The following is a 17333-nucleotide window of genomic DNA, read 5'->3' as shown; positions in this document are numbered from 1 at the left end:
TAGCGATTTATGGGACACGTGCATGAAACAGGTAAAGTAGTGACTCTGTGTGTGGATCCTGGTCAACCCCGTCGTGTACTTAAACTTGTTATGGTCGGACTTGTCTTAGAAGCTCAGCATAATGAGCCAGAAATGAATTCGATGGAATTTATCCGTGGCACCCTTGTTAGTCATATTACTATTTGGCGCATATCACTTAAAATGCCCACACAAACTGTACCTCATATACCAGTTTCAAAGGGTACAAGAACTAACAAAAACAGATTTCCAAGTACGTGTACTATTTTGAGAGCTGTTCATTTAACAGACCACTTCCATCATGGTGTTTCAGACATCAATACTGTTCACTGGTAAGGCCACGTCAACGTGCATAAAAGACACGTGGGCAGATGCACAACCCCATGGTATGGTTTTTACGCATCATCACCATCAATTTGGAATCAATGTACGATGTGGTATTCCCCGTGATAAACTGATCGGCCAATACTAAGACTAAATGAAGCACAGTTATTGACGTTCATGCAGTATACAGTATTCGAATTATTTCGAATTGTCTCCTGGATCCCACGTACTTCAGTAGGAATGATTGCCGGTGGTTAAACAACAACTTCCAAAAACGTCGAATATGGCGTGGCATTTCAGTGCATTGGGTTGCCCTGCCTCCCGACCCAAATCCACTAGATTTTTTGTGTAAATACATATTAAAAGTGTGCTATATACTTCTCCTGTCAACGATGTTAATGACTTTGAACAGCTTATCCACAACATGTGTGCAAGTGATCGCCATGACCTAGATGTCTTCGAATAAATTTGCCAATCCACGATCAATGGCGGATATTTTGAAATCTGTGATGTGCCTGACGAATGTACGTTTGTGTCCGCACGTCAATATCTACCGCTTCGAAGTTACTGTTCCCATATTTTCAGCCCTCTAAACTAGCTCTTCCAATATGCTAATGCTATAAGTTCATAGGACCATTTTGCTTATCTCGGGATGAGGAATCACCTACTGGTGTATGTTGCGTGACATGAGGGTACGGATAAACTATATTTACGATCTGCAATATGTAACTTCTCACATCCTCACATCAAAGTGAAACGAAGTTCATATAGGCCTTTGGTCAAAAGTTCAAAGATACGGCCTTCCAAATAATAGAGACACTATATTGTAACACGTGTTGTTCCGAACACCAAAAGCCGTGGAGTGACAGTCCCTAACACTTTGACTTTCTGTTGACGCAAGAATATTCATTGCTTTCTAGTCTTGTATTTTGCCTACTTTGGAAACCACCTTTCATTCAGGCAACATTTGACAATTATGATAGAAACATGTCACCGATTGCTTACGTACTACACATTGTTGAACAAAACATTATTTGATGGCGTACGTGTGATTTCCTTTACGCATATAGGGACTATCACTTAACAGTTCCAATGTACGAACTAATGTGTCTTGTAAGGTAGTTCTTGCAGGATTTTCAAAGCTACAGGCGCTTATCTATACATTTTCCTTACAGGGATATATAGTAATTTATCCTTATTTTGGTGATGGTAAATCACTTGTTACAGTTTGTCAGTTTAGGTAAATAGTACTCTGTACAAACTAATAACCAAAATATCATAATAGGAAGCAATATAGAGCTAAAATTCTCTATTTCAGATGAGGTTATAACTGGCATGTATGACCAAAGAAAGTTCACTGCTGACCAGCTTATATGTGAGAAGAAAGATTTGGTTTTGAATTGTTATGAAAGTCACTATACCGTTGTTTCTGATACCACTAAAGGTTTGATGCAACGTAATCAGAAGATCTGTGGAAAACTTGTTGGCATTCAGGCGTATACTGCCTTCAGTTATATACAAGATGACATAGGATCCAGCTTTGATTGGTGGCTCATTGAAGAACTGCTGGGTAGTTGTTGGCAAAACTGTGAATTTGAATTAGGAGAATATTCTGCACAACAGGTAAAATTGATAAAAGGCATAAAATTTGTTGTTTACATTCTTGTTGAAATCACTATAAACATTACTATTATTTACATCCGGAAACTCGTGTTGAATACGAGAGGAAATGAGACTTAATTTTCGTGATGAGATTTGAGACGAACCTGAGATCTTCTAACACAAACTGGGGTGAACTAGTCTTCCCAGAAATCGAAAAAAAAAAGCGCTCAGGGTGCACTCGCCTTTATGTTGAAAAATTGAAAATCTATTTGCTAACGGGAATAAAATTAAATAGTTTACCTGAGATATTTATATCAGATTATCTAAAGGTTTATAGCATTTTAAATTCAAAATTGATATGAAATTTATTATTATTGCAATATGACAATATCAAACAATCACGATTATCCTCAGTCATTTTCCGATAACAATATTGGAATTATAACATTTTTGTGGGTTCTTCTCTAAAATATAACACGTAGTTATTAAAGCCTTCTTTTGAAACCAACTTAATATAATTCAGAGTGTTATGTAAATATTTAAATAAATAACAGTTTTACGATGCTAAAACCAGACAATACCAGGAATGAGTAAATTTTCACAATCAAGTTTTTTAGTTTTCTGGTGGGCTGTTAAACAGGCATTTGTTCTGGAGTTACGACGCTCTTTCTGTTGGCCACTTTCGAACTTTATTTAGAGTAGAATTGCTAGATACATTCGCACCTGTTGTAGAAAATACAGCTCCGAGTCCCTCGTTCTGTTTGGCGGTAGCAGCTGGTCACAGGATATCCTTCCAATTCTACCAAGTGCACAGCATAACTTTCCTGTTCGTCAGTGGGGTTTTGCCAGAGATTGTGAAGTGTCTTTAACTCCGACCACTATTCTTTTCGCACTCTGTTATTGTGGATATGTACTCCTCATCACTCTTGAGTAAAATCTTCAGAAGTGTCTCCAGTTAGTTACGCTTCAGTGGAGACTCAAAGGTACAAATTAGATTGAATAAATGTTTATGAGTCAGCTGATGTTGCACCCAATTACATTATAGGTTTTCGCTGCCTCCGTTACCGAAACGATTTAACATTCATTTTTACTGTGATTAGTCACCTAGAGTGATGTGCAATTTACATCCAGATTTCTAGAACTAAAGTGAATGGACCACATTTTGTTTGTTGCTTTATATAACGTATTTCAACTATCAACATCATAAATTTTGACAAGAATCTGCGCAGTGTTAGTGTCTCTATTGACATGAAATTGCAAATTGTCTCGCAGTTTTAAGAAAAGTTTCCTCGTGTTCACTACTCAATATCTTAAGTTTGAATTTAACAAATATATCTACCAGTTTCAAATGTCAAGTGAGAAATAACATTAGGCCTGGTCAGCTGCGATTTATATACAATGAGATCAGAGATACTAAGGTCATATTGTGGGCAGGAACATACACCCATTTTATACTGCCTGATATTATTATTCTACAAATACGCAAACTACTTCACTGATTGCAAATCATTGTTACAAATACAGTGGCTCAATAAAGAAGTCGGACATATACATACTTACACATTCCAAGAGGTACAAACATTCCAAGAGTATTATACAGAGAACAAAAAATATATTTTAATTACTCTATATTATTTCTTTCTGAAAAATAGAAACATCAAAGACAAAACTCAATTTCATGACTATAAAATATACAAAAAGGGAAAAAATTGCGTAAATCCATGTCAAAAAAGAACTCGGACACTTAATTTGTAGCAAAATTTTAGAATGTTATTAGATATTTTTAATATTTTGTAGTCAATCCTTTATTTTTCACGATCGCTTTCAATCTTCCTGGCATGAATTTTACAAGTTTTTTGCAGAAGGAAGGATCACCTTTTGCCCACTCAGTCTGAAGTTCTGATTCCAAGTCTTCCTTTGTTCTAATAGTATGTTATTTTAACTGGTTTTCCAAATGAGCCCATAAGTGCTCAATAACATTAATATCAGGAGATTGCGGAGGTGTTTCCAGCACATGCGGACAATTATACACGAACCACAAACGCACATTGAGTGCTTTGTGCTTGGGATCGTTATCCTAATAGTACTGGAAGTTCTCTATTATTCCAAATGTTTCAGCACTTTGTACCAAATTTTGCTTCAGAATGTTTAAATACTTTGTTTGGTCCATAATACCATCGACTACACAAAGTTTACCTGGACAAGCAGAGGACATACAGAACCAAACCATTACCGAAACACCTCTATGTTTCACAGTGGATCGTAGATTACTCGCTCTGAGTTCTCCATTAGGTTTTTGCCAGATGTAACATTGATAATCTGAGCGGAACAAATTAAATTTGCTTTCGTCCGCGAATAACAGTGTTCCTAAACGAAAAATCTTTATTTTTATAAGCTTTTCCAAGTAAGTCTCTTTTGTCTATTGCACTTACTCACGAACGGTATTTTAGGAGGTACTATTCCATGTAAATTGCTTCTCTTAAAACAACTCTTATCGTTTCGGGATGCAAACTTAAGATGTTCTAATACTTCTTTGGCCAGTTTAGGACACCTGTTTTGGAGTTTTTATTAACCTATAGTACAATCCATCGTTCGTATGACTTTGAAAACACTCTAGATCTACCAGTTTTTGGTGTATTTTCCACTGATTTTGTTGATTTAAAACGTCTAATAATATCATGAACTGTACAGAGTGACCTATCTACTATTTCCACAGTATCACGAACTGATTTTCCCTCTTTATAATGTTTTTGAAAAATTCTCTTACTGCTCAAGATGTTTGCCCACGTTGACTTCCCATTTTAACTTTTAAACACACAGTTTCATCCACGTAAAAACATACGGCTTCAACTTGCTTCATTTGGACACCTATAAAGCTGTCAAGTAGACAAACTCTTGGAAGTTCCCCTATTAAGCCCAAAAAGAAAGAGAGTGGCACTATCTGTCCGAGTTCTTTCTTGGCATGGATTTTAGCTGTATTTTCATTTTTTGTATTTTTTGTAGTCATGAAATTGAGTTTTGTCATTGATGTTTTTATTTTCCATAAGTAAATAATATAGAGTACTTAAAATATATTTTTTGTTCTTTGTAGCGTACTCTTGGAATGTCTATTCTCTCTTGAATGTGTGAATATGTATATGTCCGACTTCTTTATTGAGCCACTGTACGTTCCCAAGGCCAAGTCGCAGACATATTGTCGGCGCACCGTGGCTATCTTCTGTAATGAAGTGTCAAATCATATTGAAGTATATTTATATCAGTGTTTATTTCAAAAGAATGGCTTATGTAATAGTTAAAATTGTGTGTGGACATAGCCTGTAGACATCATATCAGTTCTCTATAACAATATATATTTATTAACGATATCATTCTGAACCACTGTGATCAATTAAAATGAGCACTCTAATTTCTGTACCTCAGTGGCGTATTTAGGGGGGGGGGGCTTCCGGGCTTAAGCCCCCCCGAAATCTTACTATAGTAAAGTATATGAAATATCTTGCAGAATTTTCACATTTTCAGGCAACCCCCCCCCGAAAGTTAGCAAAGCCACCCCCGAAACAAAATCGTAAATACGCCACTGCTGTACCTTCATCATTTTCATGGATCCAGTCCACCCTTGAACACAAGCATATACTATTCGTGACGAAATCACTTTCGCAACACATTTTCAAGACTAGACAATCTCAACTTTTAGCTCTTTTATCTCAGATAGTTTCATTGATCACGTCGTTGTTTGATCACGTCTGATTGCCAAAAAATCATTTGATCGCCAACAGTAGTGACGTAATACAAATAATTAGTTATGGGGGCTAACAGGTTAACCTGTTAGATCCGCCATCGAACCAAATTTGAGCGGAATTGGGTCAGATCGTTTCATTGTCGTTTGATCGCGTTTGATCGGCAAGAATTATCGTAGTATCGCCACCCGTAGTGACGTAATACAATTAATTTGGTTAGCCTGTTACCCCCCATCGAGCCAAATTTGATAGGAATTGGGTCAGATCCTTTCATTGTCGTTTGATCGCGTCTGATCACCAAATATTATCGTTTGATCGCCACCCGTAGTGATGTAATGCCAGTAATTAATTAGGGGGGTAAGCAGGTTAACCTATTAGTCCCCATCGAACCACATTTGATCGGAATTGGGTCAGATTGTTTCATTGTCGTTTGGTGGCGTTTGATAGCCAAAAATTATCGTTTAATCGCCACCCGTAGTGACGTAATACAAGTAATTTTTTAGGTGGCTAACAGGTGAACCTGTTAGACCCCTATCGAAACAATTTTGATCTTAATTGGGTCAGATAGTTACATTGTCATTTGATCGCGTTTGATCGCTAAAAATTATCGTTTCATTGCCACCCGTAGTGACGTAATACAAGTAATTAGGTAGTGGGGTGAATAGGTAAACATCTCAGCCCTCCATCGAACCAAATTTGATCGGAAATGGGTCAGATCGTTTCATAGTTATTTGATTGCGTCTGATCACCAAAAAATATCGTTTGATCGCCACCCGTAGTGACGTAATACAAGTAAATAGGTAGGGGGGCTAACATTTTAACTTGTAAGCCCCCCATCCAAGGAAATTCGATCGGAATTAGATCAGATTGTTTTATTGTCGTCTGATCGCGTTCGATTGCCTGAAACTACAATTTGATCGCCACCCGTAGTGACATAATACAAGTAATTACGTAGTGGTTGCTAACAGGTTAACCTGTTAGCCCCCCAAACGAGCCAAATTTGATATGAATTGGGTCAGATCCTTTCATTGTCGTTTGATCGCGTTTGTTCGCCAACATATCCTTTGATCGCCACGCGTAGTGGCGCAATACATGTAATTATGTAGGGGGGTTAACTTGTACCCCGCATCCAACGAAATTTGATCGGAAATGGGCCAGATAGTTTCATTGTCGTTTGATCACATCTGATTGCCAAATAAATCATTTGATCGCCACACATACTAACGTAATACAAGTAACTAGTTAAGGGGTTTAACAAGTTAACCTGTTAGAACCCCCATCGAACCAAATTTGATCGGTTTCATTGTCGTTTATTCGCGTCTGATCTCCAACAATTATCATTTGACGACCACGCATAATGACATAATACATGTAATTACGTAGGGGGCTAACAGGTTAACCTGTTAGCCCCCAATCGAACGAAATTTGATCGGAATTGGAACAGATCGTTTCATTGTTGTTTATTCATGTTAGATCGCCAACAATTATCGTTTGACTACCACGCGTAGTGACGTAAAAGAAGTAATTAGTTAGGGGGAAGTAACAGGTTAATCTGCTAGCCTACCATCGAACCAAATTTGATCGGAATTGGGTCAGATCGTTTCATTGTCGTTTAATCGTGTTAGATCGTCAACAATTATCGTTCGATCGCCACTCGTAGTGGCCTAACACATCTTATTACGTAGGGAGGTAACAGTTCCCCCATCGAAGCAAATTTAATACTAATTGGGTCAGAACGTTTCATAGTCGTTTGATGTCGTTTGGTCGCCAACAATTATTGTTTGATCGCCACGCAGTGTGACGTAATACAAGTTATTACGTAGGGGGGCTAATAGGTTAACCTGTTAGCCCCCTATCGAACCTGATTTGATCCGAATTCGGTGAGATCGTTTTATTGTCGTTTTATCTCGTCTGATTGCTAAAAAAAATCGTTTGATCACCACCCGTAGTGACGTATTACAAGTTATTGGTAGGAGGTTAACCTGTTAGTCCCCCTACGTAATTACTTGTAGTACGTCACTACGCGTGGCGATCAAACGATAATTGTTGGCGATCAACCGCGATCCAACAACAATTAAATGATCTGACCCAATTCCGATGAAATTTCGTTCGATTGGCGAGCTCTTAGATCCCAAAACGTAATTACACGTGTTACGCCACTACGCGTGGCGATCAAACGATAATTTTTGGCGATCAGACGCGATCAAACAGCAATGAAAGGATCTGACCGAATTTCCATCAAATTTGATTCGATGAGGGCTAACAGGTTAACGTGTTAGCTTGTCCTAACTAAATATTTGTATTACGTTACTACGGGTGGCGTTCAAACGATAATTTTTGGCTATCAAACGCAATCAAACGACAATGAAACGATCTGACCCAATTCTGATCGAATTTGGTTGGAATGGGGGGGGGGGGGGTTAACAGGTCACTGGTTTTCCTTGCGGATGTTACTGCAGAAGAAAGTTAATTGTTGCACACCCTGAAAAAAATAAGGCGTCACGACTCACGAGGTGAAAATTGTTTTAAACAATTTTTTTTTTTTAAATTTTTAAGCGTGCTTTTTCATTGTTAACTTGCATTACTTTGTAAGCTGAAGTGTTAATTAATCTTGTTTCACACGCCACAATTTCAATAGAACCAGAGACGCATGAGTAATTATGTCTTTTACACTGTATTATAGAGTAGACACTCTTGTGTAATTTTTTAAGTGTCAGAATCAAATATTATTGTGTATAATGTAATATGGATCGACAACCAAATTTCCGAAGGATGGTAAACTTTTGTTTTTCCATATTCATATTCAAAAGTCATCCGATATTTCTGCAAATTCTCGTTTGTATGAACTTCGTAAAGTAAGTTTGGATATTTGTAGCCATTAGTAATAAAATGCAATAATAATAATGTTTTTAAACTATGTTCACAATAATTATACAATTCCTTAATGATAGTCTATTTTTTTAATAATATATTTAATTTCATTTGTAGGTGACAAGATTTGGATTAGAAGAAGTTGAAAAGAATGAAGTACAACTATTGATGCAACGGGTGACAAACTCAGCTCAAAATTTGAATGAAGTTTCTAGTACTCTACAGTTGATTGCTCATATGGTTGACCTCTTGCTACATAGTGAAGGAAGAAATACTACAATCAGGGTTGGCAAGGTAATTTACTTGTTACGTATTTTACATAAATTACGCGTAATTTACTAGTAATATACGTCATGTAGAAAACCAGTTTTTTTTTTTTTTTTTTTTTTTTACGCAGAAGTAGAAAACTGTATTTCTTTCATTAAAACTAAGACCATTTTGAATAGTCGGTTATATTGTAAGCTTAGTTTCCTTATTTAAGCATTAAAACATTAATACAGTAGAGCGTCGATTATCCGAAGTAATTGGGGGACATGGGTGTTCGGAAAACTGTTTGTTCGGATAATCGAACTGTACATGTTTATTTGCCAAAAAGAAGTACTGTACAGTAAATTTATTCATAAAAACAGGCATCTCTTTAAGTATTACAAAGTAACGTACAAATGCAACTTTAGTAGGCTGATTGTTGACAGACCGACATAAGTGTGTTGATTGTTGAAACACAGCGACTGGCGGCTTGGCCGGTCAGCAGCGCCTTATGAAGGCCCCATTAGAAGCAATGTTCCGCCAGCGGTGGCTCAGTGCGGCGACTACTGTGGGAAACTTGGTTTGGGAGTGAGCGGGATGATGGACGGTAGTGTGGGAGAGTAACAGGTGCGAGCGAGTACACAGTTCGGTTAAGCGGTCGTTCGGTTGACCGACGTTCGGATAATCGACGCTCTACTGTATCTTCTAAACATTATATTTAAAAATAATGATTTCATTCCAAATCATAGTAATAAAAGATAATTTTGGATAGCACCTCGCCAGCCCACTAATACTTTCCACCTATTAGCGCACACACAAGCACAACGACCCAACATATAAGCACACACACTAATAATATGTGTTAGTCCGGATATGTTTGAAAGTATCAAGTAACCTTTTGATTATAACAATTTATTGTTATACCTTCGCAGCTTTTAATATAAAACTCGAAACATTTCAGTATACTTTGAAACTTCTATTAGAAAAGAAAAAGAGATTGATTGTTAGGCTCATTTCACCTTCATATTACACACTAACACACACACATAACTGATACGAAAAATACTGAACAGAATATTGAAATAATGAGTTTTTAGAATAAACTGTTTTTCTTCCACTTCCCAACGATACTATATATACACCACTTCACTTAGCACTGAGGCATATTGAATTTTCGATGTAAAAGTTATTAGATTCTCATTTTAAACACACACAACTGAAAAAATATAAAAGCACCCAACAGAACATTATACTACATTTTTCGGAATGAACTCATTTATTTTGCTCTTTTCTTCCAAAGTCCAACAACAACACTAAATATATTACTTCTCTTAGCACTTGACTATCATTTGAACTTTAAATGTAGAATTTTTTCATGCTCATAATAAATAAACAAAACTGAAGAAATTACTCAAAAGAATATTGAACTACTTGTTTCTTCTTTGTTTTTGGAAAGAAACAATTTGTCTTTCTTCTTAGTTCGAATACTGAATATATTTCACTTGGTTCCAATAACATTGAGTATATCATTTCATTTAAAACTTAGCCATTATTTTAATTCCAAAAAATGTTACATGCCATTTCCATTATAGTTTAGTACAATTCGAAAACAATACTCTTAATCACACTAATATTCATAACTTGAGTGGTCTTGTAATTTGAGGGTGTAGTAGGCCTATATTTGAAGTAGTTTCTTCGAACGTTCGAAGCTGAGCCGGTTCCTTGTGACGTTATGAACAAAGGACCAATTTGAGAAAATTCTTTCAATTTGCGCTGAAGATGCTAGGATGTTCAGTAACTTCATAGCAAATTCCGACAACTCCTTATGTTGCCGAATAGCGAAATACCAGAATGTGCGTGGTGTTGTAATTCCCTTTTTCATAACTTCTTGAAATTTTCCACTTTTCCCCCGATATTGCTGGTAGCTAGTTATTCCTGAAGGGCCGAGGTTTTCCAACAGAAACTCCTCTACTTGTTCGTGATGCTTTTCTCAGACATTGCAGAAAGTCGTCACCAATGGAGACCACGAAGGCTTACCACTGTTGTATTGCACAATAGTTTCTCCCATGGCTTCTCGGGCATAAAACGTTTTTCGATTACAGAGGGTTTAAAACATGAAACATGAAGAAATGGATTTTGAACAGTCACGCGTGCAAACCGTATTATACAATGCTACTTTACAAAGCCAATACAAAATTCCCAGTTTATGCTTACGGATTAAGTTTTGCAAAATCCAGCTAGATTCCATACAATTTTAGGAAGAATTTTTTTAAAGCTCAGCGCGTAGAACGTTTTCTTTCAATTTGTAGACCTGTTTCTAATTTTTTACGTACTTTACGTATTTTACGTAAATTACGCGTTTCTACGCGTATTTTACGCGTCACGTAGAAATTTTGTTTAACGCGTAATTACCCAACTCTGAATAAATACATCACAAAATAAGATTTGGAACAACACTACAAAGCCGGAGATCAATCCTTACGTCGTAAGTTACCATCTATATTATTAGTATAGGCAGGATCGGTCTCGGAAAATGTTACAGAGAGAATAAAAAAGTCGACATTTTTCCGTCTAAATGTTGTTTGTCTCTTACGAGTTTATTATAAATACCTACCAAATTTCTCAAGAAGTTTAGTTGATGATAACAATATAATCACTTGGGAATATTTTTGTGTGTAGACATATCATATGTCGGTATATGAAGTTAAAATTTGAGTTAAACTCACCTGGAATTCTCATAGTACGTCTAATTTCATGTTTCTTCCTAGCCACTTCCTAGCCTTCTTTCATATGTATATGAGCTACCTAATTACTATATGGTTAGGGTACGAGTCTTGGGCGCGGGAGACAAGGGTTCTGTTCCCGATAGGAGTTCGTGTTGCTCAGATTTCCGTTAAGCTATAGACCTACGTTTCATATAGTCTCTCTGCTGAAGAGATCATTAAACTCTAATCCACCGATGCATGTAAAGAAACATAGACTGATATTTACTGATAAATAGGTTTAGTGTACAGAAAGCAGGAAAATTTACCCGAAAATTGAACATGTGTGCCATTATATTCAATTTATTGTTTTGAGTATAGGCATGTTTTCCGTATATTTGACCTATTTGGTATTGAACCGCAAACAGTTCTTGAAAAAATGCCTTGTTAAAGAATTTAGGGAAAATCATGACAATATTAGGCGTAATCTTGTAGTAAAAGGAATTTTTAGATGTGTTGAAAGATTATCCTAGTAGTTTGCATATCGCGTACTTATCCATGCTCATTTTGTATTATCATAGTACAGAAACTCGAGAAGTGTAATTTTATTGTATTTCATTTTTTTGTGGTGTCCACATAGTTGTTCGCCTGGACAGTAGAATTTAAGTATGTTGCATCTGCTCTTTTACTCTTTAAATTTGTATTTCACCTCTTTATTTATATTTTTATTTTTCATTATAAATCGTGAGTAGTGGAACGAATACGAGTTGATGCTTATGCTTTGGTGGTAGGTTGTTTTTTCTGATACAATCCACTTATCGCATTTTTAGTGTAATAGAACATTTTATATTATCTAAAGGAGCATCTGAGTTTCCCTAAGTTAAGGTTGCACAAATCAATTTTCTCCAACTGTTAATTCCGAACACCTCATTATTAGCAGCTGGTGCCAACAGAATTAACACTGGAATATTCACTATTAAGTTATTCAACAATAAATATTCCTTGAGAATCCAAATCTTCTTCTGATTCCGTTTTACAACACAGAAAGTGAGGAAAAGAAGAATTCTCTTAAAACAAAGTAGGTAGTCGGAAAACTGGAAATAATTGTTCTTAAACCTCATGAAGTGCAATAAACAAACTTGTGAAGAAACTTAGAGAGGCTTCATATTTCGTTAATCTCATTGCAACGTATGTTATATCCCCTCCTTTTTCTGGTATACAGATAGTCTAAAAAATAACATTTTACGCACACAATGGCGTTATTGTCCCAAATCTCAGGGTATATGGGCCATGACAGTAGGTCTGCAAATAATATTCGAATTCTTATAAACAGACGGGAAATATTGCGCCGTTAAAATAACTGAACTTTCGACAGAATTGCATTGCATTTTATAATTTTATTTTAATAAAGGCGCAGGCCTGTGAAGAAATTTGTGTTGTTTATGAACATGATACGTTATCAAAAGCAACAGCGTAAAGATGATTCAGTCTCTTTCGCTCTGGAAATTTTGATGTCTAAGACGCCCTACGTAATGGACGACCAATTGAATTCTAAGGGGAAAGAAACAAGGAATGTCCATGTGTGTCCTTTAACAAGTACTTTGGCCTATCTATTGGTGACTCTTGGTACTACTTCACTGCGTACAATAACGAATGGACATAAACTTTTAAGATTACTAAGCGACCGGTCTTGTAAATCAACCCTACTCATTTCTACACGGTTTTCAATAGTAAAAAGTCGTTTTCTTGAAAATGTAGTTTTGTGACATTCCTTCTCTTTCTCCCCTTAATCTTCAATTACAACGAAAGTGGATGATATGCAGACAAAAATCGAGCAAGACTGGTGTGTAAGCAGTATTGCCATCACCACTGACCCTAACATTCATTATCAAACACTGTTGAAACATTTGGAGAAAGCTGACTTCGAGAAGAATCTCAGCGTTTGAGTGTCACGTGATCTAAACCAAAAATATTTACTCGATGTAATTTCTGTTTGCGAATCTCTACTGAAACGTAACAAACTCGAGCCATTTTTGAAGCGGTTCATCACAAGTGATGAAAAATGGATAACCTATGACAACAATGTACGAAAAAGATAGTTGTCGAAGCGTGAAGAAACTACACAGTTTGTGGCAAAGTGGTATTGGAAGGGCATTGGCATCACGAGCTGCTGCTACCGGGTAGAACGATCGACTTGGACTTGTACTATAGCCAGTTAGTGCAAGTGCACATAATAATTCAGAAGAAACGCCTGGAACGGGTCAACAGTAAGGGTCTTATGTACTACACGGACAACGCAACACCGCATACATCTTTAACGACCCGTCAGAAATTGGAGGTCTTTAACGATCCAGGCTTCCAGGCTATATGAGAAGAGGACCAGGAGATGAGTTTAAGATGGAATCCGAACCATCTTAATGCGGTTAGTTGCGCGCTAGCCACTACACAAGCGAGAATATATATATATATATATATATATATATATATATATATATATATATATATATATATATATATATATATATATATATATATATATATATATGTATGTATATATATATATATGTGTGTGTGTGTGTGTGTGTGTTTGTGTGTGTGAGAGAGAGAGAGTGTGTGTGGAGGGAGAGAGAGTGAGTTTGTATGTATACACCTATAGGGAATTTTCTCCTCCAAAATATAAAGTGTACTTTATATATCATGTGTATAACTAATTCAACTGTCGTACTTGTTGGAGGCCCAGTGGCTCAGTGGTAAAACGTTCACCTCCGCTGCTTTCGGTCCCTGGTTCGATCCCAGCTCGCGCCGTGTGGAATTTGTAATGGACAAACATCGTGCTCTTGCGTTTTTTCTGGGTTCGCCTGTTTCCTCCCAGTTTCTTCATTCCACCATTTCATTCATTTCTCATAATCACAGTGTCCTTTATCCTCACCGGCATAATCGTGGGACGTAAAACTGAAAGATTTCAATTTTTGTCGTACGTGTTAAATGCAATTTACGTAGCTGTTAATATACTACCTCACGCTAGTATATATATAAAACTTATACTTAACTTCTCAGGTTTTAAGAAATAACCTGATAATTTCTATTTTCTTAAACAATATTGCGATGAACTAAGGAAAGAGATATGCAGTTTTGTGACATTTCTTCTTTTCCCCCTTACTCTTTAGGTTATTTATATTAGTTCTCAAAGGAGTCAAACTCTAAAATAATCTAAGATTATAAAACGTCTGATGGAATCATTTTTCATAAAATTTATGCTTTGAATGTCCCAATTAGATGAACTCAAGTAAGTTATATGAAACAGTTTGAATAATTTGTAATGTATTTATTCCAGATGAGAACAATCGCTGTAGATGTTTATCATAGAATCTTTAGTAGACATCAAGGATTCATGCAGTTCGAGATATGTATAATCATTCAGAATGAAGGCATCTACTTCATCTGCAAAGTTAATAGGTATAACGCATCGAATATTTTGGTTGCTCAGGTGAAATATTTCATTATTCTTTCTTCGTCAAGTGTTGAGGGAGCTCCAAATGTGGATAGAGCAGAATTTCAGGCACTCTTCGACCAATTACCTCATTCTGCTTTCCGGAGTTTATTGCCATTGAGAGACATTGATAGTTCTTGCTCTGAAAGCCATACCGTGACTCAAATGGTGAATTATAGCACACAAACATTCACTGATTGGTGTCTACTCAACAGAGAAAATGGAGAGTACAAGAATCAATGTGCACTGCTTGAGAATGATTGTTATTGCTCGAGGTTCACTTTTGTGGACTTGAGTAGTACAGGATCAAAGGTAGTGTTGTTTATTGTAAATTATTTTAATTATATCAATTTTGTTTGTGTCATTCTATACACATTAAGGCTGTGATGTTCTTAAGATAGGTAAACCTGATGACAATGCAATATTTAGAAATGAGATCCACTATATTTTTATCATTTTACTGTAAGTAACTATTAAGATTATTATAAATACCTTTATTTTTTATATATATGAAGGAAAAGATAGTTAATTATGCATTATATTAATAGAGAGAAGAGTTCTTCATAACAATTTCGATATCTTTTAGTGGCACATTTAACACTTTCGGGCGCGGTATGTCACTTTTTTAATCCACTCCTGTGTTGGTACTAATTAAGATATCGGGATAACCTTTCTGGCCAAATATGGTTGGACCATAGTTTATCATACTAGTTTCTTTTCATTCTGGGTGAAGATTTTCTTTCTCAAATTTTAGTCCAAAGTAAAAAAAAAAAAATTGATAATTTTCGAATTTCGAATTTTCTCTTTTCACTGTAGCTCCCTTCTTTGTAGAGAGATCTCCTTAAGGAGTGTAAGGTAGATACTTCGGATTGATACCTAATTGCTCACATAAATTAGACGGGCCCGCTCACAGTGTTTTGAGCTAGGCAAATTAACATTTCCCTAAATTTGGGCAAAAAATTCAAAATTTTCAAAATTTGTGTTTACAACTCACGTCCTAGCTCACGCCAATTTACGCCAGTTGGACATTTGTTCATACTGAACAAAAATGGTACAGATTGCTACAAAGAGGTAATTAATGGGTGCACGAAAAATTCATATTTAGCTTCTAACCCTTGATTTTTCTAGTTCTCCTTACTTTTCTGTTTACCGTAATATATATTTTGTAATTAGAAGCTTTGTTTCTTAAATATCGCCATGATACTTGTAGGATATATTATTGGCATACCACTGTTTATTCTAAGATAGTTTGCATTTCCCTGGTAGCAGCGTTGCGAGCTGTAGAAAATGTCTGATTTTGGGGTGAAATTTTGGAAAAAAATCACATTTTTGTCTCTATTATTTCCCTCATGTTGGCTACACTCGAACAAACTTACCACTGTACAAAATCCTCGTCCTTAGCCTACACAACGCATCATAAAAAGTTTCAGTAGAATAATTAGGGTAAATAGAATTGAGGTTTATAATAAACCATTTTCTGTAAATGGTAAGGAAATGGTGAATTTGTGAGGTAGAATGAGATATCTTTTTAATTTCATGCTTACTTTGTTAGACATTGCCATGGTACTTGTAGGACATATTAGTGGAGTACCATGGTTCATTTACAAATAGTTTGCGTCTGTCTGGTGGCAGTATTTACGGTATACGGACAAAATCTCGCGGCCGAAACATCGCCGCCCAAAATCTCGCCGGCCAAAACCTCGCGGGACAAAATCTCGCCGGGCCAAAACCTCGCGTGGCCAAAACCCCGCCGCCCAAAACCTCGCGTGACAAAATCTCGCCGGGCCAAAACCTCGCGTGGCCAAAACCTCGCCGCCCAAAACCTCGCGGGACAAAATCTCGCCGGGCCAAAACCTCGCCGCCCAAAATCTTGCCGGGCCAAAATCTCGCCGCGAATGAAACTTTTCTTTAAAATTTACCCAATGTGTTTCCTAATATGCAATTCCACATTACAAATAATAATAATAATAATAATAATAATAATAATAATAATAATAATAATAATAATAATAATAATAATAATAATAATAATAATACAAAACATCGTGTGCGTGGGCTTTCTCGGGTTATTCCCGTTTCCTCCCTCTTTCTTTATTCGATCATTTCCTTCATCCTGGTCATCTACGTCTCTTTTAACCTATAGGACATAATGAAGGGACGTCGTAAAAACTCATATATTATTTCATACTTTCATAAATATTATTAGATTTTTGTTAAAATTTTAAGTTTTTGGATGTTCCAAAGTTCACGAAACTAACCTCGTTAGTTGTCATTACTTTCCTTATGCAGACTTTCTTTCTCTATAACTAGTTTAAAAACATCCTGTCGCCCTACCTTCACATT

At 36.3% G+C, this 17333-nt stretch overlaps 1 protein-coding gene across 1 annotated transcript in view; it reads left to right on the top strand.

The window, feature by feature from the left end:
- LOC145683131 (uncharacterized) overlaps positions 1-17333 on the top strand; it is a 123040-nt gene that overhangs the window by 58700 nt on the left and 47007 nt on the right. The window contains exons 6-8 of the mRNA XM_081754495.1: positions 1661-1965; positions 8670-8846; positions 14835-15302. Of these exons, the coding sequence (XP_081610621.1) occupies positions 1661-1965; positions 8670-8846; positions 14835-15302 (950 nt within the window). The remainder of the gene's footprint in view (positions 1-1660; positions 1966-8669; positions 8847-14834; positions 15303-17333) is intronic.

Source organism: Thermobia domestica, chromosome 4 (assembly GCF_964235325.1).
Source record: "Thermobia domestica chromosome 4, izTheDome1.hap1.1, whole genome shotgun sequence".
Taxonomy (NCBI): domain Eukaryota; kingdom Metazoa; phylum Arthropoda; class Insecta; order Zygentoma; family Lepismatidae; genus Thermobia; species Thermobia domestica.
This window is presented reverse-complemented; position numbering and strand designations above follow the sequence as displayed.